Source organism: Ascaphus truei, chromosome 10 (assembly GCF_040206685.1).
Source record: "Ascaphus truei isolate aAscTru1 chromosome 10, aAscTru1.hap1, whole genome shotgun sequence".
In the NCBI taxonomy this organism is placed as follows: domain Eukaryota; kingdom Metazoa; phylum Chordata; class Amphibia; order Anura; family Ascaphidae; genus Ascaphus; species Ascaphus truei.
Window position 1 is genome coordinate 5672218 of NC_134492.1, and position 27728 is coordinate 5699945.

Consider the following 27728-nt stretch of genomic DNA (forward strand, 5'->3'; position numbering starts at 1 on the left):
GATTACTACACGGCTTTAGATTACATGAACGTAGGAAGTACATTCAACCTATTTAATATTTATATTGTTATTATTAGGGGAAAGGAGCAATGACAACTTGGTGGCTGGAAGGAAAAGAGAATGAAACAAATGTGAAGATGTAACAATATTGCTTTTATGAGTTTATGAGCAGACGCTGAGCAACTTTATCAAATAATCACCAATTAACCCATCTATAATTTGTAGTAATTTCCTGAATGCTGCATGAGCAGTCATTTTTTTCAATGATCATCATTAATCAGCATCTGTTGTAGCCATTATGTCACGCAGAGGCATGACTTAGCTATTATAGTAGAAATATAAACATTGTTAAACATGAATTAATCATATGATGCAAGACATGGAGGAAACAATGGACAACTACATACAGGAGGTGGATGTGCTAACCCAGGGGCGGGCAATTCCAGTCCGCAAGGGCTACCAACAGGTCAGGTTTTCAGGATATCCCTGCTTTGGCACAGGTGGCTCAATCAGTGGCTCTGTCTTTGACTGCACCACCTGTGTTGAAGCAGGGATATCCTGAACACCTCACCTGTTGGTGGTCGGTAAGGACTGGAGATGGTTTGCAACCAATGTTATGGTTCGTTACCTGTATACAATACGAGACGTGCTATATTCAGAGCTATGGTAGGACCTCCCAGCTGTTAATTAGATTGTGCTCTCATAAGATCTCTTCATTGCCTCTATATACAGTACTAAGGCAATTGTGGAGATGAGAAGCTGTGTTTTGGTGCATGTTTCAGTTACACCAGGCTCGGCGTGTTAGAGGTCATAGAAACACCTTAAGCGTGCCGGATTTTGTGATGCAGATTAAAAGGAGAAAGTTACTCAGAGTCGCAGAATTCGATCTCATTATAATCTGTGCGTCATGTAACTTCGAACACACTACAAGGTAATCACGCCGCTCAGCCTTAATGTACAGTCTTTTTTCCCCTGTTCCCTTCCCCCGAGCGAGGACAGTAATCAGGGATCATCCTGCAACTTCTCCCTGACTCCTCCTTCTGACATCTGAACCTGACACAAATGAGGCAAAATTGGAGTAAAGACATCGATATAATGGCATATTAAGTGTTTGACACTAACAGGAGCAAAATAAAAAAGACGCTATTTGCATCAATTTGTCTCCAAAGTTGCCTTAGTTGCTAAGTATTCATTTTACTGCTTGAAATGATTGTGTGGCCTTCCCATACTGATATTGTGTTTGCTATCAATGTTGATACAGTTTATTGTAATGTGCTGTATACAAGGTTATTGCCGAAGAGAAATAAAGTTAAAATTATAACAGCTGATTGTACCTCAGAATGATATTAAAGTTGTTGCAAACCTACTTAAAACAGCAAGTAACTGAAAACACTATTTTCGATAGATTATCAGCGGTGCGCAAACTGGGGGGCTTCCCCCAGGTATTTAATTTAATGCCGGAGGAGGCGTGAGGCCTCTGTAACCTCACTTACCTGCTGGCAACCGGGTCTTCGGCGATGCGTCGCCATGGCAACGCGCATCAAATGACGCTGTGCGGTCACATGACGTGACACGCAACGTCATTTGAAGCCGTGCCTTTGGGGGAGGGCGCGGGTATGTACACACACACACACACACACACACTGCTGCTGGCGGCTCATATACTCATCTACGTTTTGTAACTCAGAGACCGTACCCGCTTTCTGTCAGATAGGAGAACGATGGAGTCACCTGTGGGGCCAGCAGTAAGGAGATGAAGTTCTGCCTACAGGAAACGGAAGAATACAGGTTGCTGGAGGCTTATCACTACTAGGCATCTTACCTTTCAACGGGTTTATAATCCACATGGTACACTGGAAAAATCATTACAGAAGAGCCATCCCCTCCTTTTTTCCCACGGGCTTCCTGGCACAGTAAATAAGGCTGCAAATAGTTGAAAAGGGAAGAATTTCAAAATGGTTATAGAGTGTGTGTGTGAGGAAACAGCGGCATTGTAATACAATAGGACCGTTAAATGCTTTGTTTTAGGGTATTTGGTGTTAAATAAAACTATTTTGTTGAATTCAAGTGACTCAAGACAGGCAGAGTTTGAGTGTAAACTCTATAAGAGTGCCAGCATATTGTGAACGTTTTACACGATATCTCTTTTCTTCTTGTTGTTTCCACATATCCTCTGGAACTGCCTGCGCCCAAGAGAGCCGGCATCAAACAAAGTGACTTTAGTGCTGTGTTTTATTGCAGTTCAACCACTCACTTAGGCTATTTTTTATTTTTGGGATACTACAATCATTGTTGTCCCTCCCATACAAATTCTGTATATTCACAATATTTACTAGAAAGCCATGTGCATTTTGCAAATGGCTTCAGTAATACATTGAGAGATGTCTAGCATGCTTACAAGTACACACTACGATGCCTAAACTCACTACTATAAACTAACTGGGCATAAACAGATCCATAGAGTATATGGGGATAGAACCCAGTGATAACATCACCAGCATTTTAGGAATAGAACAGCATAGCCAACACGCCAGCCTATTTTCTCTAATTGATCTCAAGTTTAATTCATTTTTCTCTAGTTTTAAAAGCAGCTTGGTTTTTGCACACCAAAGGTTCCCTTTGTGCCTATTCCTGGCAAATCGATTACTTTAAAATAAAGTTTGATAATTTATGACAGGTTTAACCTGTCTCGACGGTCTCCTGTTTCTAGCTGTTAAAGGTTAATGGAATTTGGAGGAAGTGCTAATTAATGGTTGTTTTCTTGTTTTAAGTTTTAGCCATTTGAATTGCAGGTCAGTTATTTAAGAGATTTCAATGGATGGATTAAAAAAACAAAACACACACCTAAACTCAGGAAAGATGTATCACCATCTCCTTCCCTTACCCCTCACTATTTCCCCCTCACCTTTGACCCTTCCCTCCTCTTTATCCAACACGTCACCTCCATCACTATCACCCGTTGCTACCACCAATACAACATATGAAACATTGGTTAACTAATTTCCCTCTCCTTGGCCAAACTTCTCATACAATCCTTCATCTTCACCGTCTTGACTGTAACTCCCTTCTCTTCTGTCTCCCCCTCTACTCCTCCGTACCAGGTCTGACTCATGATTGGTCATGCAGCACCAAGGAGAGGGACAACCCTGTATCCACTGCTGGCAAGGCCTGCTTATTCCAGGGCTTACTGCCAGGAGGGAAGCAAACTAGTAGCCACAGGTGGCATGGCTACATATTTATGTAATTGAATTAACCACTCATTTTCCTATACATATAGTTCATCTAACAAACTATTTCATTTTCCTCTAGTGACCAGACTTGAATTACTCACCTTCAACTATTCTACCTGTTGGTTTAATAGGAATCCAAAATCGAAGAAATATTGTATTTCATATAAAACTGTGTATGGTTTTTATCTTTCATTAGTTTAGGTTACTTAAATAATATAGATTCATTTAAATAAGATATATTTAAATATAGAAAAATGCTTCTGTAAAATAGATTACATCATGAAGATAGCATGATTCATTCAAAATAATTAACCTCTGTGTTATTTCAGTGCCAAACGTTTTGTGTGTGGGGACAAAATGTATTCTGGCAATTAATGTTGGTGACAAATTGTAGCTGTCCATAAAAGGCAGTGTCGTGTGTGCCATGTGTGTGCCCCGTGTGGTGTGTGCGCGGTGTGGTGTGTGCGCGGTGTGGTGTGTGCTGTGTGCCATCACAGCTCATTGTACACAGCTTTAGCTCTGGTCACTGGTACACAGGCACACTGTGGTGTAACAGGTGCATGCTCTGTGTGTGCAGCTCTTGTGGTGTGGGGCAACACAAACACACACACACACACACACACACACTCACACATCTCTCACTGTGACACACACATCTCTCACTGTGACACACACACACACATCTCTCACTGTGACACACACATCTCTCACTGTGACACACACACACACATCTCTCACTGTGACACACACACCTCTATCTCTCACTGTGCCCCTGTCTCACACACACAGTGACACACACAGTAACAGGTGCACACAGGCCCCGCCCCCCGCTGCTGTTGGTTGCCTTGGTAACCGCCCAGGCCAATGGGGCTGCGAATTGTTTGCTGTCCGAGGCTTTAAACCCGCGGGGGGGCGTGGCCGGGAGGTACACCTACACCCGCAGGGGGAGAAACGCCCGCCGCCGCCCTCACACCCGCAGGGAGAGCACCGCCCGCCTGCACACCTACACACACCCGCAGGGAGAGCACCGCCCGCCTGCACACCTACACCCGCAGGGAGAGCGCCGCCCCCGGAAGTGGCGGATCGCAGCGACAGGTACAGTGCTCACTGAGAGCAGGGGGAGGGGGGCTGCATGTTCCCCCCCTGGGATAGGGGCAGGGGGCTGCATGTTACCCCCTGGGATAGGGGGAGGGGGGGCTGCATGTTCCCCCCTGGGATAGGGGGAGGGGGGGCTGCATGTTCCCCCCTGGGATAGGGGGAGGGGGGGCTGCATGTTCCCCCCCTGGGATAGGGGGAGGGGGGGCTGCATGTTCCCCCCCTGGGATAGGGGGAGGGGGGGCTGCATGTTCCCCCCCTGGGATAGGGGGAGGGGGGGCTGCATGTTCCCCCCCTGGGATAGGGGGAGGGGGGGCTGCATGTTCCCCCCTGGGATAGGGGGAGGGGGGGCTGCATGTTCCCCCCCTGGGATAGGGGGAGGGGGGCTGCATGTTCCCCCCCTGGGATAGGGGGAGGGGGGCTGCATGTTCCTCCCTGGGATAGGGGGACGGGGGGCTGCATGTTCCCCCCCTGGGATAGGGGGAGGGGGGCTGCATGTTCCCCCCCTGGGATAGGGGGAGGGGGGCTGCATGTTCCCCCCTGGGATAGGGGGAGGGGGGCTGCATGTTCCCCCCCTGGGATAGGGGGAGGGGGGCTGCATGTTCCCCCCCTGGGATAAAGAGGGCAGGGGGCTGCATGTTCCCCCCCTGGGATAAAGAGGGCAGGGGGCTGCATGTTCCCCCCCTGGGATAAAGAGGGCAGGGGGCTGCATGTTCCCCCCCTGGGATAAAGAGGGCAGGGGGCTGCATGTTCCCCCCCTGGGATAAAGAGGGCAGGGGGCTGCATGTTCCCCCCTGGGATAAAGAGGGCAGGGGGCTGCATGTTTCCCCCCCCCTGGGATAAAGAGGGCAGGGGGCTGCATGTTTCCCCCCCCTCTCGGGATAAAGAGGGCAGGGGGCTGCATGTTTCCCCCCCCTGGGATAAAGAGGGCAGGGGGCTGCATGTTCCCCCCCTGGGATAAAGAGGGCCAGGGGGCTGCATGTTCCCCCCCCTGGGATAAAGAGGGCCAGGGGGCTGCATGTTCCCCCCCCTGGGATAAAGAGGGCCAGGGGGCTGCATGTTCCCCCCCCTGGGATAAAGAGGGGCAGGGGGCTGCATGTTCCCCCCCCCTGGGATAAAGAGGGGCAGGGGGCTGCATGTTCCCCCCCCTGGGATAAAGAGGGGCAGGGGGGTGCATGTTCCCCCCTGGGATAAAGGGCAGGGGGCTGCATGTTCCCCCCTGGGATAAAGAGGGGAGGGGGGGCTGCATGTTCCCCCCTGGGATGAGGGGGGGCTGCATGTTCCCCCACTGGGATAAGGGGGGAGGGGGGGCTGCACGTTCCCCCACTGGGATAAGGGGGGGGAGGGGGGGTTGCACGTTCCCCCACTGGGATAAGGGGGGGGAGGGGGGGCTGCACGTTCCCCCACTGGGATAAGGGAGGTGGGGGGGGCTGCACGTTCCCCCACTGGGATAAGGGGGGGTGGGGAGGCTGCACATCCCCCCCCTGGTAGGAGGCTGCACATCCCCCCCCTGGTAGGAGGCTGCACATCCCCCCCCTGGTAGGAGGGGAGAGCTGTACGTCCGTCCCCCCCATGGGAGGGTTGCACATCCCCGTGTTCCCCGTCCCCCCCCCTGGGAGGAGGGGAGGGCTGCACGTCCCCCCCCCCTGGGAGGCTTGCACGTCCCGTCCCCCCTGGGAGGGCTGCACGTTGTCGTTGTCCCCTGGGAGGGAAGGGCTGCATGCCCCCCCCCTCCCCTGGGAGGGGATGGGGAGCTGCACGTTCTTCCCCCACCCCCTGGGATGAGGGGGGGGGGCTGCATTTGGGGTCACGAAAAGGAGGGGGACACAATGTGTAATTGGGAATCATTTAAGGTAGTGGGACGCCTGCTTCATTGGGATTGTGGATGTCCCAGTGTCCATTTTGGGACAGGAACAAGAGGTGACCCTGTGCTCCATTGGGGTTAAAGGGGGACAGCATCCTTTAATGAGACCAGAGGAGGCACTATTTTTATCAACACAATACCAGGAATACCTTAAATCTTAATTAGCAGCTAAGTGTGTATGCAGTCTGTCTGCAGTAACACAAGTGTGATCACTCCTTGCCTTCACCTTTTTGCGGTCTGTGCAATGTGTTGCATGACACTTCGGCACCAAAAGGGTTAAATCTCATTGGCTCCCACACTCTGTAATGACCCCTTGGCTGCGCCTGACCTACTGATTTCGGGTAGTTGATGCCTTCACAATAATAGAAGTCATTTCCAAGAATAGTTTGTGTGAATGGAGTTGGAGGTCATTAGGTTATGCAGGCAGTGAGTGTCAGCAACTGTAATCGTTCTAGGGCCCCTGCCTTGTGTGCCTGGTGTGTGCGATCAAGAAGTCATTCTCCGATTAGACGGTAGGCAGTGCGGAGCCCTAATTAGAACGGCTTGAACCTGCAGATTGGTAATTTCCAAGGGTCAGGCAGGATTTTAAATAAATGATTATTACCTTTTTGTTTGGAATCTTTCTCAGTTTTGTAGAGATCAGTCCTCTGCCTTTAATCTCCAAACAAGGGGTTAAAGCTGCAGTTCAGTTTTTTTTTTTTTTTTTTTACATTTATTTTTTTACTTCAATAGTTTCATGTGGGCAATCTCTAATTACCTAAAGAACTGTACAGGCATACCCCGCATTAACGTACGCAATGGGACCGAAGCATGTATGTAAAGCGAAAATGTACTTAAAGTGAAGCACTACCTTTTCCCACTTACCGATGCATGTACTGTACTGCAATCATTATATACGTGCATAACTGATGTAAATAACGCATGTGTAACAGGCTCTATAGTCTCCACGCTTGCGCACTGCTTCGGTACAGGTAGGGAGCCGGTATTGCTGTTCAGGACGTGATGACAGGCGCATGCGTTAGCTGCCGTTTGCCTATTGGGCGATATGTACTTACTCGCGAGTGTACTTAAAGTGAGTGTACTTAAAGCGGGGTATGCCTGTATAGCTGCAGCTCAATTCGTTTTCCATGTATTGATAGGTCGAAATTTGGTGACATATTAAAAGCTGGCATTTGTTTATAATCTGCTTGACTGGCAGTGCAAGCTCATGAATATTCATGAGCACTCCTGCACTGACATGTGCTAGAGGGAGGGCAGGGCTGACAAAGGGGTGTGCCAGGGCTAGTGACAGGACATGAAGGGGCAGTGCCTTAGCAAATGGCTGTTAAAATAGAATACAAGAAAATTGGTCTTTCAAAGTTGTTTTTTTAAAAACAGAAAATGCTAAAAGTATTTTTTCTTACTACAGAACTGATTTATTAAAAAAAACAAACATGCAGGATATTGACTGAACTGCAGCTTTAACCTGTTTTACAGTACTTACAGGCGCCTGCCACACACGGCACTGCCGGGGTACAGATGGCAAGACTTCTCACTTTACATTCATCAGAGTTAACTGATTACCCGGAGATCTGTTGGGCTCACACTCCGCCCCTCCCCAGCACTGACCAGGTTAAAATAATAATAATAATACATGGGACAGGATGGGTTTCATCATACCCACATGTTGCCAGCCACCCTGATTTGCTTGCCCGTTTATTTGCACAAGTGGGCAGGTAATTTGTAATTTTCAGGTGCCCAGTCATTATTATTGGCATGGGGGCCACCCAGGATCTGTGCAACCTGAATCGTGTGTCTGAGCAGAACATCGGCGCATGTTAAATTCTAATGCACAGTATTGATAAAGATGGTATCCCATGTACTGCATCAGGCCGGGAACAATGGTGTAGTGTACAGTATGTGTAGGGGAAGCACTCCTGTTACCATATTTATCACTGCTACAAATAGGACTGCCTTTCATGTTGGGTGGCTCTGTATACAGCGTATTGGGATTAAGCTCTTGTATGTGATGGAGGTAAAGGTTATTGTCCTAAATGAATGCCCTGCAGGAGGAAGCATTGCAGGTACGCTCAAAATAATTACGCAGGTGTACTGGGGATTTAGTTTAAATTGCGTATCACTTTCTGCATTGCCAGGGGCGTTTAAACACCTAAAACGTATAGCTACAACCACCCCTTTTCTGTACAGGATTGGAGCTGTGGGGTCCCCCTTAGCATAACTGGGTAATTGCATCTCCTGGGACACCCTGGTTGCTGAGATTACCTATTGGTGAGGTTACTGGTGTCGTTAATGGCCATTGTATAGGATGCCACAACTGATTATGTTGCGGATTCCTATTGCAATGAGATTTGGCAGCCATTTTGTGTCCCCTGGTTGGCAGTTTTAAACCCTGTAATTTCAGTGCCAAGTATCTCCGTAACCAGGGTGTTCAGAGCTGTAAATAGCACGGGTCAGCTCTGGGGCACCAGTTGTATGTCTTTATATAGCGCCAAAAGTGTACTCGGCGCTTTACAAAGAGTACAGTACAGGGAATTATAATAATACAATAAGCGCAGCAAAATCAGACAATAGGAATGGAAATCCCTGCCCCGAAGAGCTTACAATCTAAGAGGTATGTTTTGAAACTTAGAGACAGCAGGTGAGGGAATAAGTGCTGTAGATGGCTGTGCTTGGCCACAATGGGTGGTAGGAGTGACTGTGGGACAATAGCCATGAGTGCAGGCTATTGGGATGTTTGATTTGTGGGGTAAGTTTTAAGGTTAGTCCGTATTAAATCAGAAGTTTAACACCATTTACAGGGGAAGAGGTGGCAGGGAGGCGTGGGTGAGATCAGGTGTGTATGTTTGGGTTCAGGTTTTGGGGAGATCCCCAGCAGCAGGAAGGAGTAGATGGAGGGTGTGAATAGCGGATTTGTGTGGGTGTTTTTTATTGAGGGCTAAAGAAGTTGTTGGGAGAGAGGTGTATAAATAATGGGGCAGTAGGGAAGCTGGAGAGAACAGAGACATTCACCAATGAGTGAGGAAACAGTAAACAGAAAATGAAGTAGGGAGGGCATAGTGAGATGCAGGAGGAGAGACTTCCCAGGTACTGGGGGATAGGAAGAGTACAAATAATCACAACTTTTAGAAAGTTAAGTTCTCACAGTTGTAAAGTTCTTGTTGTGCAGAGTCCAGATTTTCCTCTAATCTTCATTCCAACTCAACTCAACTCAGTTCTGTAATAAATAAAAATGCTGGGGTGTAAAACAGGATTGCTGGTTTAAAGACTCACAATTACATTTTAGAATGGTTTCAATTTTCACGTTATCAAATTCTATGGCATAACTTTTTTTTTAATAAAAATGTGTGTTGCAATTTGTATTAAAACAATTGCTTTAACATTTTTTGATCGATCTGAAAATAGGCATCTATCTATCTATCTATCTATCTATCTATCTATCTATCTATCTATCTATCTATCTATCTACAGCAGCGGCAGCTCTTATTCGAGCAAAAGCCGCTGGCTGTATGTGGCTGGGAAGCGGGTAGCCGCGGCGCGTGGCGGCGCACTGTGACGTCACAGTCACATGCGCGCCCGGCTTCCCCGTCTTCCCCGGCTTCCCCAGGCTTCCCCGACACCCCTGGAGATGACATTAAGGTAAGCGGGGGTTCGGGGAAGCAGAGTGGCAGAGCAGAAGGGGTACAGGGGTCCGGAAGCGTGTTTAAATTGCGCGCGATGGAGGAGGGGGGGTGAGTGGGGGAACGCGGCGGCGCGCGTGCATTACTGGCGGCAGCTGGGGCAGATCCCGGCATGCCGCCGGTATTTAGTTCAATAAGATATGTCGCTACTGTATCTAGTTTTTGGGGCAGAGAGGGGCGGGGGGGTTCTTAGTTTCTGTTTAGTTCTGTCTGAGACAGCCAAGTACTCTCTCACAAATATAAAAAGTGTACTAACCAAAAACCCACGTTTGCTGCACCTTTGCACTTGGGAATCTGTATATATTCAGTTCCTTCGGGGTCTTAAGAAGATTGAGATTACTAAGACTCCTACAGACACAGCCCAGCTGTCACCAAATCCTTTGTGATTTTCCGCTCCTAAGTACGAGCAGGGACAATTAATGGAGAATAACCGTAATACGAGACCCCTGCAATATAATTAGGAGGGACTCTGGTTAACAGTGGACACTTGTAGTGGCAACATCGCAATACCTCTGACAGAGCAATACCTCTGACAGCACACATCATTGATGTAAATTTAACATAGACTGGACAGTTGGACTATGGACATGAATTTTTAAGTTTATTTTATTCCTCATGTAACTATGTAACTATGTATCCATGTAACGTCCCCTGTGAGGGTTTTTGACATGCTGGCCGACCTTTTGCACTAGGAAGCCTCTCCTCCGTGGGCTGGGCTCAGTGTAAGCTCCTTATCAGACAGCGCTGGGTGTACAAGATAGCAGGTTGCTCATGGCGTGTAAGTGTTGCTGAGCATTCTATGCTTTCACCGTGTCGGTGTGTGCGTTGGTAAGCGGGGTACTTTCTTACAAGCTCTTTCCTAACATTTACATATTCGCTTATTTTGTTATAATTGATGGTTTTGAATTGTGTTTCCTGTTTTTTTCTTTCCTGTTCCGTTGCCTCCGAGTCGGTGTTTAGGAACTGGTATTGGTGAAAGCAGCCTATTGCTGGCACATATTGGTTTAAACAGGGAGACTTGGCAACATTATTCTAGTATCAAATGTTGAATTGAACTCGCATGGGAAAGCTTAATTTTACGATGTGCGCAGTAAAAGCCATTTCTGATTCAGTAAACCACCAATGTACTGTATTCGTTCTTTAATAGAAACCATGTCTGCGCTTCACAACAGCTGCACATTATAATATTTTTACTTTTTAACCTTAGATTTTGAATTTTTGCTATCAGATTGTCTTGCTGTCAGAACTCTGATAGAAGCCTAATAATTTGCTCAGCTTGTTGGATTTTGACTATTTGATGATCAATAACTTGCAATTAATTACCTGTATTCTATTGTGCGCTTGTGAAGCGCTACAGAAATACATTTTATACATGCACATAATGAAGGATCATGTGGTTCATGTGTCTTTGTTATGGTTACAACTGTCATTCCAAGATCTATTCAAGAACATGATCTTATTATATAGGAATATAAGGAAATTATTTTGAAATCAAAGCCTACGTGTTATAATTCCCCCCTCCCCATCCTGTTTGCTTTGTACTTGTTGTTAAAACTGTATTCAATTAAGACACAATTGGTGCATTTATTGTACATTATTTAAAGAAGACAAAAATACAGTGCCTGGCGGGACCTTCTGGTAGTGAGAGGAACATGTCATCCAAAAAGAACATGTGCGTGTGAGAGGAACGTGCGATCTAAGGCTGCGTTCGCCGTGCCACAGACCGCGCACATGCTTGCAAGTGGTGACGTCACCAACTCTCCAAGGATGAGCGTTGGAATGTCCTGCAAATTTTACAGGAAGTGCGAGGGGGTGGGGGGGGGGGCGGAAGGGGCCTAAACAGTGACTGGCACTGATTGGCTGAGGAATCAGCATGCCTCAGTTAATGTAATCTGTCTTGGCGCGCGCGTTCCGCGTGAGTGTGGCCAGACCGATTTTTTTCAATTGATTTGTGCTGATCGCGCCAAGCATGGTCAGCGGCAACATGGACGCAGCCTAAAAGAACTGCGCATGTACATGTGTGAGAGCACTTGGCGATTATTGATGTTCGTAATGAAATAGCTGGTATGTTTTATTCATTTGTACTGGACCATCTGTGGGGGGGATTACTGGGACAAAACGCAGAGACTTTAAGTAGATTTTCTCCGCTGCACGTGAGGCCTTTCTATTTGTGGAATGAGCCTGTCTGCCCTCACTGATTTTTCTGTTTCTATAGACACAGTGATGCTTAACACAAGGTGTGTGTGGGTGGGTGGGGGTGGGTGGATGTGTGTGGGTGGATGTGTGTGGGTGGATGTGTGTGGGTGGATGTGTGTGGGTGGATGTGTGTGTGTGGGTGTGTGTGTGTGGGTGTGGGTGTGGGTGGGTGTGTGTGGGTGTGTGTGGGTGGATGGATGGATGTGGGGGTGGATGTGGATGTGTCCAAATGTTCTGACTTCTATTTTTGCACCTGTATAGAATCTGCTTTTGAAGAGGACCTGCCAGCTGCCAGCACAGAGCTTTTAAAGCCAATGGCTTTGTTCTGAGCAAGGCGTCTCCCACTCCCCGTACCCATTTATTTGAGGGATGTTCTGAGCAAGGCATCTCCTAGTATAGGACAATCATAGTGCATTTCACTCCAAGAGAACTCCCAGTTCTTCCAGTTACTAACTCACTTTGGCAGCTTCCTACATGCGCTTTTATAAGCTGCAGAAAGTGAGGGGAATATCTCCTGAACTGGGTGACTTCTGACAATCACACATTATTGGTCCTGCATTGGGAGACGCTAAAAACAACATTTCACAAATATTATAACATTGTTAATGAGTATTTCTTTTTCATTTTAGGAAAAGTCTGCGTAGGTGGTTTACCTCCTAGCTACAACCCCTCAATTGCTGCACGATTTGCTTGAATATTCTGCTTATTTTGATTGCTATGGGTGATTGGAAGAGTGTTGGTTTAACAGAGTCCTCATCAGGTAATTACAAAGAAGACTGCTTTACATGCTCATGTGCTACATATAGAGAAGGGCATGAACGGAGGCTTCTTTTAGTTTGCACTGTGCAACCGTAGTTATTGGGTTGGATTAATATTAAAACTTCCAAAGACACAGTGATTATCACTTGGTAAATCATTCTCTTAGTTTAAAAATAATCTGTTACTCGGGGATTCTTTAGCTTTGTATATATTTGTATACACTCTTCTCCACATATATTTTGTATGCGTTAATTATATTTAATATTTTTTATTTTAGAAGGCAAAATTTCACAGTACAACTCCGAGCAGAGGATGTCCCCCCCAAGTCTCCCGCAATCCTCGCTGTCTCTAACCAAAACTTCATACCGATGTCCTTCTGCCTTTTGTACGGCGGAGAATGTGGGACAATGCCTGCCATACATTGAGCAGGTACAGTAAGCCCCTGAGTGCACCTAATACCATGGGGATCAGGGGCGTAGCCCAGGGGCCTGCTCCCCCCCGTAGAGACATAACACCCTTGTTAAACCGGTAGAAGAATCACTTGAGGCAGAGCAGGACGGCAGGGGAGGAGCGCCATCTAGCAGTGTGACCTGGAACCTCCAGTGTCTGCATCTAAAGCGCGCTCCTCGCCTCGTGCTGTCCTACTCGTCCTCAAGTGATTCTCCTACCGACTAATTCTTTAAGCTGGGGGCCCACTGCATGCCATCTCCCCCTGCCTGTCTCCACCCAGGTAAGCATGGAGGGGGGGGAGGAGATCTTAGGGGAGAAGATATGAGGATGATTGGGGGCGGGGGGGAGATCTGAGGAGATGGCAGGGAGAAACAAATTGCAGTCAGTATTAATATTAGGGACCTTGAAAAAATGTTTGCCTGGGGCCCGCGCCTATCTAGCTACACCACTGATGGGGATACAGCCTGAATAATACCCGGGAGCCTGAATACTATTGAATACTAATTAACCGCTTATGACTGCTACCATAGTCTAGCAATCTGATCTTATCTAGAGTACAACCTTTGCTAAAAGAATCCTAATTTAAGTTGCTGTGGATGCGATTTTCCTTCAGCCGTCCCAAACCCAATATATATCACCCAACATTTATCTGGTTTCCTATAAACGGGTAAAAGAAAATTCATTCAAATATCAAATGTCCCCCCTTTCCTCTGCCTCGCTACCCGTATAAAGCCCTCTGAATGCTTCCTTTTGGCAGTTACTGTGGGTGCATTGAATCATTGGATAGATTGCAGACCGTTTGTCATCTTAAAAGCCCTTTCCAAGAACTCCGTATGCGGCACATGTTCACTGGGAGTTGAAGCCTCATACACTATAAAACTTAGTTGTAAATGTCTCGGCGGCTCTACAGATGGTACAGCGCAAAATTATTTTGTAGGCTGTTTTTAAGTCTAATGACTTTGTAGATCAAAGCATATAGCTACTAGTAGTTAGAAGTTGTGTTCATATTTTAACCACTCCAAATATACAAAGCCAAAACTATCTGCATGCAGAGTTATTTATTGGTACTCTTTGCTTGTACTGTAAAAACAAGTGTAACCCACATTGTGAGTATGTTAAGCTGGTGTATTCTGTACCATTATACAGTATTAATTGCACTTATAGGAATATTTCCCTCATCCTTCTGGTAGGAGATTACAACCCTTGGCTTCCCCTCGTTGCATATGGCGTCCAAAAATGGAGATGGGAGAAAACTGCATGTAGTATCCATCGTGAATTGCATTTATGAGCTGCTCCAGCGCCATACCCGGAACCTGCGCTGTAGAGAAGAAGTGGAAATGCAACTTCTCAAAATAAACAGTGACCTGGAGCATCTCCAAAGCACTCATTGTAAGCTGAAGGTAAGGATGTCAAGTCTCCGGTGGTCACTGTTCTTTGCACCCCATGGAGAAGTTTTTTTTTTTTTGTTTTTGTTTTTTTTTACATTTGGCAAAAAGATTATTCTGTCTCATTAAAGACCAAGGACAACATGTCATTCTATTCTGACACACCACAGACCATTCACTAAATGGTGTCTGTGTATTATTTTTTAAATGAAGAACAGGAAATGAAAGTCTTATCTTCATCAGTCCCTAAGTTGTAGTCGGCTCTGTTTCCCAGCAGGGTTCTCTTGTGGTTCTTCCAAGCAAACTTCCAGTAGATACATCAAACTGTGTGTAAATACCAGGAACAGAAATGCGCCTTCCAAGTTGCCCTAATATGCAACAAGCGTGGCTTCTGTAAAAGGAAATTGCAGTTAGTGGTGGTAAATGTAATGAGTATAACGCATAATTTATCTCGTACACAAGTTGTTTTATGGAGATGGTGTACACCGTACATGCAATTACACTCGCTCTCTCTGTTCTTGTATAGAGCTCATAATTCCTATATCCAGAATAAGTCCCTCTTCCTTAGAAGTCTGTCATTTTATGCACGAGTCATTACATGCCCTGGTTTGAACCGTATTAACTTGCTTCAGTGATTATAGCCATTATTACTAGGCTGGCTCGTCACCTTTTTCCTATAAATATTAAATAGTTTTACACAGAATGTGATGAGAAGTTATTCACTTAGAAATACAATTTTTTTTTCTATCTTGGGCCTAGTACACAAGTAATATTTTTTTCTATCGAATAGTCACGTGTGACTTGATAAATGTAAAGCTTTATTTTTTATAGGAGCAGCTTGAAACCTCCCGACGAGAGAATACTTCTCTGCAGGAAAGAGACCGCCAGTTGCAGTGCAAGGACAAAAACCTGCTCCAGTTGCTGAAGAATGAGAAGGATGAGGTCTGTGTGTCGCTGTCTGTGTGTCGCTGTCTGTGTGTCGCTGTCTGTGTGTCGCTGTCTGTGTGTCGCTGTCTGTGTGTCGCTGTCTGTGTGTCGCTGTCTGTGTGTCGCTGTCTGTGTGTGTGGGTGTGTGTCTGTGTGCGCCTTTGGTGGGTTTATGAATATAGATGTGTTGGATGAACCAGTTGTCACTTCCTTCTGCTGCTCTATGTGGGACTATTAAGAAACAGATGTTCAAACAAGGAGGATATCAGCCTCGGTTTCCTTGGACTTGTAACTCCATTTGAAGGCATTGATCAAGTTTCGTAATTGTTAAAATGTATCTCCATGGTATGAAACCATAAAAGGATGAGGGTGAATGCTTGATAGTCAAATAGGATTTTCTGTGTTTGTAGCTTCAAAAGTTGCAGAATATCATTGCAAGTCGTTCTACTCAATATATTCATAACATGAAGAGGAAAGAGCGGGAGTACAACAAACTGAAAGAGCGATTGTACCAGCTCGTGATGGACAAGAGAGACAAGAAAATATGTGAGCATTCGTTATCTGCATTTAGGTGACACTTTAACTTTGGGGGAAACGAGGGGCGTCCATTTTAAGTCTCCACAAAATAGTTGACGTCAGTATTTCTAAAAACAAAACATTACAATGGAGTTCATACTCGGAAAGAAAAGGTGAAAGTTAAAAGCAATTCTTTTAAAGAATAGATGTACCGTGGTAACTACGTGTAAAAGTTCACTTATTTAGTTGAATATCCAACGTACAATAACTGTCTTGACTCTGGGCTTCTCTAAAATATTAAAAGTTTGTGGTGATTAGGTCAGAAGGAAACTATCCCCCCCTAAAAGCTAGACTCGCCTCTTAATGTTTGGGGACTACCAATTACATTTTTCCCGACATTGTTGCTGCCCCTTCAGAACTGGAGACATATTATTCCAGTTTAAATACCAGTAATTAAAAAAAAACTACATTAAATCAATCGGGCCCAGAATGTGTTTATCTTTTGCCTCTTCCTTAAAGTCTGCCTAAACTAGTAGTATTTGCCAGTCTGTTTTACGAACTGCAACTTCAGGAGCTATTGGAAAGCAACGTTCATATTTGTTTTGTTTTGAAGCCATTGATGTACTGAACTACGTTGGCAGAGCTGATGGTAAAAGAAGTGCTTGGAGGACAAGCAAGACTGACGCCAAGTAAGTACAGACCAAGTTAGCAAAGGATTCTACACAAACATTATACATAATACCAACAACTGCTTTGTATTTAAAATATATATATTTTTAGGAATGAAGAAGAAATGTACAAAGTTCTCTTAAGTGATTATGAACAACGACAGAAACGGCTAATGATTGAGAATGCAGAACTGAAGAAAGTCCTTCAGCAAATGAAAAAGGAAATGATTTCTATCCTGGCACCACAAAAACAGAAGGCAAAAGAGAAGGCAGAGGACGGCTTTGGAACAGTAAGTGTTCCATACACTGTAACAAATGGTTTTCTAACCTTCTCCGATTGCAACTGGGTTAGATATGGTGAGGCCATTATCAACGCTGGCCAGATTTCTCTCTTGTTGAGGTGGGAGGAGGAAGGTTAACATTTTATTCTACACTCCTTTCCAAGTGAGGACGGTACAGTGAAGGATGATCTCGATTGTGGACCTCCCATTAGCTCTTTTTTTTCTTTTTTTTTTAAAGAGAACTTATTAAAGGATCCAAAATCTGTGGTGCATGGTACTGCCTAAAATATTGGTTGAGTAATGCCTGCCCTTATTTTAAACCAAATTCACAACCCAAAGTAGTCATCCTTTAACTGTACAATGTCTCTGTATGTTTTCAGAGTGGGGGGTGGGCTGTGTTGTCATTTATGGGAAAAGGATCTGTTTTCTCCGCAATTATTTGATCTGGTTATATATATATGTACAGTAGCTGCACTGTAACATTGCTTTGATTCGCAGTCCTGCGACCATGTGCCTGTTGAATCTAATAAATGCCTCCCAGTGACACAGCCATCTCCTAATGTCGTCACAATGTTGTCATGTATACATTGTTTGTTCTTTGCTCCAGTACAAGGTAAAGAGTGAAACGTATTCTGTTTTTTTTAATATTTTGCCGCAGGTTCTTTCCGACATTGAGGAAGATGTTGGTGACTCTAGCAAAGAGACTTTGTCCGAGTTATCTTGTGAGACTGTACGAGAACAGCTTGTTAACAGCATCCGGCAGCAGTGGCGCATACTCAAAAATCACGTCGAGAAATTGGACAATCAAGGTAAATCCGCTTTGCTGATCGACATGTTTTGGAAATGTTCTGTTGGTGGAACCCAAAATGCAAAGCAATGATCTTTTCTGGCTGTGTTCGTAGCTTCCCTTGTACGTGTGGCATCTCCCAATCACAAAGGTATGATTAAGAGGGAAGATCACGAACAAGAACTTGAAAAGCTGGAAGAGGAGATTCAGCAATGCAGAGACACCATCAAAAGCCAGCAGCACCTTTTACAGGTAAAGGGGGAAAAAAGAAAAATAATTGCGCTACTAATTAAGTGATATTAAATAAATACAGTGGTTATTTCTTATAACCCACCACACTGTGATTAAGGATTGTAAATAAACAATCTATTTAGTGAAAGGTGAGTAATTATAAGAAAACCTTTAATCAAATGAAGAGTCTGCTGCTGTACAAGGTTGGATGGCTCAACATCCCTTGAGACTAGTATAAAAGAAAGAAACACAGTGCACAACTCATAGTGTGATCAATATAATAAAATCAATAAAGTAAAAGTGGTTATATATGCACGTACAAAATATCTTCTAAATCGGGCATCACATGAATTTTTGCCCATGTTACCAGCACGTATCCGCTTCACGACGGATTACACCAATGTCCTCTCGGGGTCAGTGGCTTTGATATCCTTCTGTACACCCCGATATCCTGTTTCAGTCTCTCAGTCTGCCTCCTGTAGCTCCGTGGCTTTGCTTACTGCAGATCTCTCTCGGACGTACTTCCGGGTAAGACGTCATTCAGATCTCGTCACTGGGGCTGTATGGAAGCTCCTGAGATCCAAATCAGCATGTGAATATGATCGATCGTGATATTCAAAGTCCAGTGCCAATAAACTTGCTGATGGGCTTATGTAGAAGGAGATACAGTATTGTACTCCTAAGATAAACGCAATTACACTGTCATAAGCGTTTCGTTTAGCAAAACTTCTTCAGGGGCATGTATGATACCCCCAGTTGTATAGGAGGACCAGCTTATGACTTTTGTGTGCAACTAAAAAGGGGTCACCTGAGATCTTCAGCATCTCCCTGGTGGGCAACGTTAAGGACTCTTCGTCTCGCCGCTGTGTCTGAACAAAGACATCACCGTCTCTCCAGGGTTCACATGATACGTTTGAAACCACGTGACAATCCAGGATGGGCATGTTTCTCTGGCTGTATGCCGTCACTTCCCACATCCTGACGCCTTGTCTGTGCCACGCCTCAAAGCTTACACATTTTATGAAGAAATGTTGCTATAGATCCTTTTGTGTGTGAAGTTACTGGGCGGTCAAAGTCCAGACTCGCCCCTAGGCTGCAGAGGTCACCAACATCGCAGGCAGTTCCGGCTCGACAGAGCAGGTGTTGGGAAGCTTGGTCTCCGCTAAGAAAAAGGAGTTTCCACAGATTCATGACGTCTCGTGCATCCCTGAAGGGAGATATGATGTCCCTTGCCATCCAGCGTGTGCAGCCGTATGTCACCTTCAGCAGGGTCCTGTCACCTAACGAAGTCCCCAGCAGTAAGCGCTGCACAGTACGTCATGAAAGAGTCCTGAGTCTCTATGTAATAGGACTCGGGACTCTGAGCCCTTTCTAAGATCGGTACCATGAGGTGGCTGCACACTGGATAATGGTTTGGCTCAGAAATATCCAACACTACGTGCTGAGTTAGTATTGCAGGTTATGAAGTGATGGTAATTATCCCCAACTGGCCCAGAAGAGCCTCTGTTTTTTTTATTTTTTACATTTATATACGGACGTGATGATACTGGCATTAGACAAACACTTTTTTTTTTTTTCTCTCCGGTTTACACTGGCGCGGCCTGGAAATTAAAATGGAGATCATGAAAAACATTGATCCTTTAAAGATGATTAATCCAATGAAGGTCTCTACTTCCAAGTTCTATCACCGAATCCAAAGTGGCCTTACCGGACATCCTGGCGTTTCTTGCAGCCAGTTATGAGATGGGGTTATCTTTAAGATAATTAAAGGTGCAAGTTGCAGCTCTAGGAGATACTTTTCCGAAACCGCTGATTGAAAATCGCTAGCCTGTCGTTTATATAACAATTTATTTTTTTACTGATTGTATGATAAAATTAGGATATTCTGCATGTTCAATACTTTATTAGATTAATTGTGTAAATGTTCTAGTCCTGCTTGCCCCACATGATCCTACTTGTGGTTGTTCAGACTAATTGCCAGAGAGAACGGTTCGGTTCTGTTTGAAACGTGAAGGGATTTCCTTCTATTTTACATGGTTCTTTTCAAATGGTCAGTTTTATTGCCCCTCTAGATTAGCCCTCGCCCCACTAGATTAGCCCTCGCCCCACTAGATTAGCCCTCGCCCCACTAGATTAGCCCTCTGCACTTTTTTTCTTTGTATATGTGAAAGTGAGTGGTGACACAGGAGGGGTTTAGTGGCAGCATACACATTGAGCGAAGCGTTGGCAGTGTCGCGTCGCCCCTGGAGAGACGGTGGCGATGCTGTAGGCCAGGCACGGCAGCCAATGTCTAGCAGAGGGAGAGACCATGGGGAGGCTTGCGCCAACTCCCTACGCTGCGACCTCAGATGCACGCGATCACGAGTCTGTGCGAGACCATGATTTAATGAGGACTTTGCATTTGAAATAAGCCATAAAATTGGGCTATAGTTTCACACAGCCAGAGCACATCCTATCTTATTTGGTTGCTTTTTAATATAGAAATACATTAATACATTTGAGGCTTAAGGCCCAGATGGGTACATAATTTGGCTGATGGAGGTGCTTGTAATACATCGCATTGTAATGCCTGTGGCGAGCCATATTTTGTATCTCATCTGCTTGTTTGCACTTCAGAACAGCTATTTTATCACACCCCCTACACGCGTGCGCTCCCCTATGTTTTTGTTGTACATTATTTTTCTATACAGCATATTGGAAGTACATTTTCAGTTATAGCGATGATGAAATGCAAGGGGTGGTACAAAGAGGGCTAGCGTATGTCCCTTTGTGCCAGGGGTGGGAAACTCAGTCCTCAAGGGCCACCCACAGGCCAGGTACTAAGGAGATCTCTGCTTCAGCACATGAGCCACCTGTGCTGAAGCAAGGATATCCTAAGCCTGACCGGTCGGTGGCCCTTTTCAGGATATCCCTGCGTCAGCATAGGTGGCTCATGCTGAAGCAGAAATCCCTAATACCTGGCCTGTTGGTAGCCCTTGAGGAGTGGAGTTGGCTACCCCTGCTTCATACAGTTGGACTCGAGAGCAGGGGCTACTAATTATCCGTTTTCTGCTCGTATTGTGTGAATATAGTTTTTATAATGTGTATATATATTTTATTAATTTTGAAGACGATATGTAAATTCTAGAATTTTATTGACATTGCTTTAAATATTAATGGCAGAGTTCCTTCTAATAGCATCACAGATAACAAAACCCGAGCGAGTAAATACTATAAATACATGGCGTGAATATTCCCTCCCTAACTAGCAGAGGTTGCAGACCCAACATGACCGCAAAGGGGTTCAAATATACAGGAAATTCAAAAAGTCTATTGTGAACTCCATTGTCTTCCTTCCCCTCCTGGCCACTCGGGGGCAGTATATACACACACGTGCTGGCCACCCTTGGCTTGCGCACGCTCTTATTTTGCTGCTTGTGGATGCAGTGGCCATAAAATGCTTGAGCAGTCTGTGAACGGAACAGTGTCCGTCCCTTTAAATGCAGGAAGGGCCCCACAGAGGCGCTATTTTGGTTCTGGCAACCAAACTCCTGCAGTGCAGGATAGCTTGAAACAAACATTGGGAAGCGTTGCAAATACTTGCTCTTTTTTCCCCTCCTCTCATGTAGCAGCAGCTAAGTGTACCGAGGGATGACGAGACTGCCCTGCTGCTGCGAGACTGCTACCTCCTAGAAGACAAAGAGCGTCTGCGAGACGAGTGGAAACTATTTAATGAACAGAAAAAAAACTTTGAGCGAGAGCGAAGGAATTTTACAGAAGCGGCTATTCGTCTCGGACATGAAGTAACCGTGCCCCCAAAAATTAAGGGTCATCTGTGAGGGTGCGGGGTCAAGTCTTTAGCCTTGCACTGCCAGAATGTCAGTTTTTTGCCTCTTGCAGTGAGGGGGTTAAACAATACTCCTATTTTCTTCGTGAGGAGTATACAATGCTAATTACTCGTGGGCTGTACAGCTTCTGTCTCCCAGTATTGTTTTTACAGCAGAGTACACAGAAGAACTTAAACATTATGGAACAATGCACTAAAACATGTTTTAACTGTAAATGTAACTGAAAGTTTGTATAATAAAACAATCACTTTCATTGCAAATGTAAAACATTTGTACTTTGTAATGTCGGACATGATGATAAAAATGGGATGACCAGTGAGGGATTGCTTGGATAAAATGTTGAAACGGTGATCTAGATCAGGGGTGGTCAACGCCAGTCCTCAAGGGCCACAAACAGGCGAGGTTTTACGTGTATTCCTGCTTCAGCACAGGTAGATCAGTCTGACTGAGCCACCAGTGCCGGATCAGAGAACCTTTTAAAAACCTGACCTGTTGGTGGCCGTTGAGGGCTGGAGTTCACCACCCCTGATCTAGACCAATTACATCCAGCTCTTGAACCTTTCCGATGATTTTGGCGACCCCAATATGAATCGGACGAGCAGACGTGCTGTATAAAACACACGGAGATGTAGTGTACACTGTTATCTTGCTCCCTTTTAAAAGGAGCGATTTTCATGGATAAAACTGACTGTGTAGATGTGTAAATCGGGCATTCTTTTGCCATAATGTATGGAACATTATTTTGGGCTTTTATCCGTGCGCACATTATGAACAAATAACAGAACATGGAACCGTTCAATTGTAGCAACGTGACGTGTTCACTTCTGTGCTGATGCAGGGGCTCTTGTTTTCCCCCTCAGAGGAAGATGTTTGATGATGACAGAGCCACTTGGCTAAAGCAGCAGTTCTTGAATATGACGTCTCTTTATGATCGCAAGAGTTCTGAGCATTGGAAATCCCACAGTGCCCTTCTTGGTGAGTGTTGAAAGAAAGACATGCTTTGTTTTCAGGGGGGGATTTTTGAAGGTTTGTTGATGGGATTCTGGGGAATATATACTGTATCTACCACAGAAATATATGTTTTTGTTCCTAATTTTTTGTAGCAACACGCGCTGTCATACAGGATGATGGTATCCCTTGGAGATAGATCTCCATTGCCAAAAGTCTTTTCACGTCGTTTGATCTTGTCCATAAACCTACTTGGACAATAGACTATGCAGGGTGGTGTTTTTGTGGGCTATATATATGTTTTGCCCTAGACCTGCATAGTCACCATTTTGCCCCCTGGTACATATTGGCGGTTTGAGTACCTGCTACATTATTATATTTGGTGTTTCTGAAATAATTGCAGCTCCCCTAATGTGAATATTTTGGTCCAAACTGTTAACCTTGGCGTACGTCCCACCTTTTACCCAGGAGACTAATATAAGATGTGATTGCGGAGAGCTTGTCTGGGAAATACTTGGTCACTATAGGAGAGGTTATAGGACTTTCTGTAGATGTCCAAAAAAGCACCAGGCATCTCAATATAGATATCTCTCTATAGGTGCCTTTCTAGATCTCTATAGGAGTTTGTAAAAAAAAAATGTGCGCGTTTACATTTTAGTGTTTTTTAATCTCGCTATGTGTGAGCTGGATTCTACTATCAATTTGGTGTGTCTGAGTTGATTAGGCAGACCCCTCCTTTAATTATTAGTCAATGTGGCTGTGCTTTAGAATACTTATCGCAGGATACTTTGGCTGTGAGCCATATGGCTGTGTAACATTTAAGTGTGTGGCAGAGTTAATCTTGAAGTTGAAATTGGAGGAAGATCTGAACTCTGAACAACAACTTTACAACTGTGAGAACTTTACTTTCTTAAAACTGTGATTAATTGTACTCTTTCTATCCTCCAATACCTGGGAAGTCTCTCCTCCTGTATCTCACCATGCCCTCCCTATTTCTTTTTCTGCTTACTGTTTCCTCACTCCTTTGTGAGCATTTCTGTTCTCTACAACATCCACACTCCCCACTGCACCATTATTTATACACATCTCTCCCAACAACTTCTTTACCCCTCAATAAAAAACACCCACACAAATCCTCTATTCACATCCTCTATCTACTCCTTCCTGCTGCTGGGGATCTCCCCTAAGCCTGAAGCCAGACACACCTGATCTCACCCACGCCTCCCTGCCACCTCTTCCCCTGTAAATGGTGTTAACCTTTTCATTTAACACTGACTAACCTTAAAACTCATTCCACAAATCAAGCATCCCAATAGCCTGCACTCATGGCTATTGTCCCACAGTCACTTATACCACCCATTGTGGCCAAGCACACCCATCTACAGCACTTATTCCCTCAACTGCTGTCTCTGTAAGTTTCCCCTCAAACTTCTTAGATTGTAAGCTCTTCGGGGCAGGGATTTCCTTTCCCATTGTCTGATTTTTGCTGCACTTATTGTATTATTATAATTCCCTGTACTGTATTCTTTGTGAAGCGCTGAGTACACTTTTGGCGCTATATAAATAAAGACATACAATACTATGAGTTATCCTGTTACTTTATATAACCATGCAGGTGCAGAGCACGAGAATCTGCGACTCCATGCTACTTCTCATCCAAAACACCACCGTTTATCTGCAGAAGGAGTATCCAGATCCACAGGGAAAGCTCTGCCTGCCACACCTACTGCTGAACATAACCAGCCTCTGCATTATAGTCACAGGGACAGGTAACGGGAAGTGCATGAACTTGTGCTTAACCTTGTTACTAATGTACAGGAGACAGGCAATGGAATGATCTCATTTTGATAAACAGATGGGAAGGCTAACTTAGAAACAAGGCTGCATATGAGATCCATCTTATCTATCGAATCACTTTAAGATCTGATTCCTCATTTCAATTGGTTTTGTGACTCCTGGTATAATTGAAGCTCACAATACCCTGTTGATGGATGGCCACTCATTAATGAAGCAATTTGGTATTATCCACACAAAAAGTATTGATTTATTGTGCACCAACTAATTCTGCATATATTTCAGCGCAGTGTAATATGTTATACACGATTTCTTCATTTCTAGCACTGGAAGAAGTGGGTCGTTTAAAAGAAGTGGCTCAACCATTAGTCCAACTGGCAGTGACTTCCTGCATTAAATGCGCCCCAGTCTCGGTGGTTGGGTTACCCTGCGTCCTGCGGGAGAAGTCTTCGCACCTGCACAAAGACTTTCTTGTCTGACAACTTTTTTTTTTTTTTTTTATTTCGTCAAATGTTGATTAATTGTTTAACCTTCCCCATCCAACAAATTATTTTAGTTTTTATTTATCTACTGCTATGTAGCTTGGGACGTATATATATCCGCCACCTGTCTGCCGTAGAGGATAACAACAAAGCGTGTTTCTTGCTGCTAGAACAGCAAAGCGTATTTAAAGCAAGTATTCTTTTTAGCATAATTTCTCATTTCATGTTCAATTGGTTCGCATTATCCTCGAGTTATGCTGCCTGTGTGTCGCCTTGTTTATTTTTATTTGTACCCTTTGGGTAATATGAGTCATTATACCACATTTAGAGGATATTGGTCTCTTCAGTGTCCTGTTTCCAGCTTGCATTGGTTGTCCCAGATTTGTCTCTCTCAGGGGTAATGTGTTAGATGATGTAATACATTTAAATCACTAAACGTTCAGATTAGGAAATGAATGTATTGATGGTCCCTCCAGGACCGCAGGGGTTCAATGCCCCTATCATCTTCTGTGTAAGTTATTGTACTCTAAACATTATTCGGTCTGGCAGTATTTAGAATGTACACAAATGAACTTCTAGATACTATCTTGAAAGAGCAGGTGGTTGAAATGGCAGACTTACTATGGCACTTAAGTGCAATCCTCTGCAATGCTAGTACGTGGAAGAGCCAGATAACATGCAGGATGAGACCAGTGCAGGACTCTGGGATCAGACAGAAATGGCAGCACAGCGTTTCCGGAGTACGGTAGCCAGTCGTAATTATTTTTTTTTCTTTCTGGAAAACGTTTGGCGTAGTTCTTGTAATAATACGAAAAAACTATGTATTTAGCTCATTTTTGTGCAAGATTGCACTTTTTTTTTTTAATTACAAGCATGTTCATACTGTATTATACAGAGGAGGCCACGAAGTCCCCAGAAATGTAACAAACTTTAAAATGCATTTAACTTGCCCTTGTTAACTGCACATAAATGTATTCAGGTGAAGATATTTTAATTATTCGTCATTTGAATTCCTATACAACGACAAAAGCCCCTGTGCTTCCTGATGGGACTGCAGAGCGGTGAAGGACATTTTATCATCACAAGGATTTATGTTAGACTCATAAACGCATGAAATCAAGCAGGCTTAAAATCTGACACTGCAAAGTCATTAAATGCAATAAAATATAAACATCCCAGCTTGTTTAAAATAAGATTGTGAACTACTGGGTTTGAGGCACTTTTCAGAATCTCTCGAGCTTGGTGACAAAAGTAATGAGATCACGTACTGTACATTCTATTGCAAATATGCTTTATACCCACCTCCCTCTCTATCTGAATGTATACTTTTTTAGATTTGTATTAATGTCCTTTCTATATAGACCTATTTCGTTTTTTTAATTGGTAATAATGTGTACAAAGTAAAGTGCAATAAGTATTTTTATGTAGATAAATGTTTTGAATGTGAAAGCTTTAAGTGTTTCTTTGTATTATTTTTAATATTTTGGGACCGGCTGCTATGAAAGTCATCTTTATCTAGTGATATATTAGTGTCCCCGATGAATGACCTTAGTGTCTTGACCTTTGGACAAATGTGTTAACAACTTATTGACTCCCCCAAATCCTTAAATGTAAAGGGTAACAAATGGAACCTTTTTTTTATTTTATTTTTTAAGTTAAAACAAATGAGTGTCTTTTTAGCTTAAAAGAAAGCAGACCATATAAAAAGATACATTGATTATAGAGATGCATGGTATAGCAATGAGCTGGGAAGTTGTATTTTCAATATCCGGTGGGGGTGTCCCCTTGCAAGAAATGTTGGGGTCTTCTGTACTAGATTATATCAATGCTGTTTTTACATGCAAACTGTATTGGTTGGGTTTTCTACTGGAGAGAAAAGTAGTTAATTGAATCTGCCGTACAAAAGAAGTGTTAAAAAATGGGACTTTCTGGAAGCAGGAGTCACACATACTTGGCATATTTTAGTCTTGTAGGTGCGAGAATACAGCATTTTAGGTTTGGCATCTCGCATTCTGGTCTTTTCCAGATCCATTTCTATGCAGTCTGGGGAGCAAAATCCCCGTTCTTTCCTCATGCTGAGAAGCAGCTAGAGGTGCCCAAGTTAGTGTTGCATTACTTGCCTTTACCTTGGCGGTGGTATGGGGATTTTTAGAAGACGATTGCAATGTATTACTTTAATGCTCCTGACCTTCATATATTGGATCCTGGATATTGTAACTTGTTGGTGCTTTTTACACGGTTATCTGTCCATTCTCCAATATCTGTCAGTTGGGCAGCTTTTGGTAGCATTTGTAAGGATGAATGAGTAGAGTTTATTTTACTGTGGGCATATGGAGTTGTTAATAGGCAAGACCTTAATTCTGGACAAAGGTATGCTTACAAAGAGTGCCTTTTTATTATACGCTGCGCAGAAGTGCTTTTTCTAAACCAATGTACATCCCAAGAGTAATAAGTCATGCGTTTGGTAACACCTTGCATAGTTGAATCCAATAGTACTACCTCTGCCTTAAACTTAAATGTTAAGATTGTTGCTCTATTTATATACGATTTTAGATTTGCTAATGAAGTTGCTCTTTTTGTAGTAGAAATATTGTTAATAAAAGTTGTTTAT

General features: G+C 44.2%; 2 protein-coding genes across 8 annotated transcripts in view; both read left to right on the forward strand.

The window, feature by feature from the left end:
• The window catches only part of LOC142503460 (atrial natriuretic peptide receptor 1-like), a 59579-nt gene extending 58244 nt beyond the window's left edge, over nucleotides 1-1335 (forward strand). For all 4 annotated transcript variants that reach the window (XM_075615648.1, XM_075615650.1, XM_075615649.1 and 1 more), the window contains one exon: nucleotides 78-1335. In XM_075615648.1, coding sequence (XP_075471763.1) covers nucleotides 78-143 — 66 coding nt within the window. In that variant the 3' untranslated portion in view covers nucleotides 144-1335. The remainder of the gene's footprint in view (nucleotides 1-77) is intronic.
• A 2750-nt stretch (nucleotides 1336-4085) lies between these two features.
• On the forward strand, nucleotides 4086-27728 carry SSX2IP (SSX family member 2 interacting protein). 4 transcript variants are annotated; one of them, XM_075615654.1, is made up of 14 exons: nucleotides 4086-4325; nucleotides 12692-12822; nucleotides 13099-13250; nucleotides 14462-14671; nucleotides 15488-15598; nucleotides 15994-16129; nucleotides 16713-16788; nucleotides 16880-17057; nucleotides 17707-17857; nucleotides 17951-18087; nucleotides 21675-21848; nucleotides 22754-22868; nucleotides 24457-24610; nucleotides 24960-27728. In XM_075615654.1, the coding sequence occupies exons 2-14, from the start codon at nucleotides 12780-12782 to the stop codon at nucleotides 25030-25032; spliced, it is 1710 nt and encodes a 569-aa protein (XP_075471769.1). In that variant the 5' UTR covers nucleotides 4086-4325; nucleotides 12692-12779; the 3' UTR covers nucleotides 25033-27728. The 4 variants fall into 4 exon arrangements, with proteins under 4 accessions (XP_075471769.1, XP_075471772.1, XP_075471768.1 ...); XM_075615657.1 differs by lacking the exon at nucleotides 4086-4325 and adding an exon at nucleotides 10450-10694 and having other exon boundaries at nucleotides 21678-21848; XM_075615653.1 differs by lacking the exon at nucleotides 4086-4325 and adding an exon at nucleotides 10458-10694.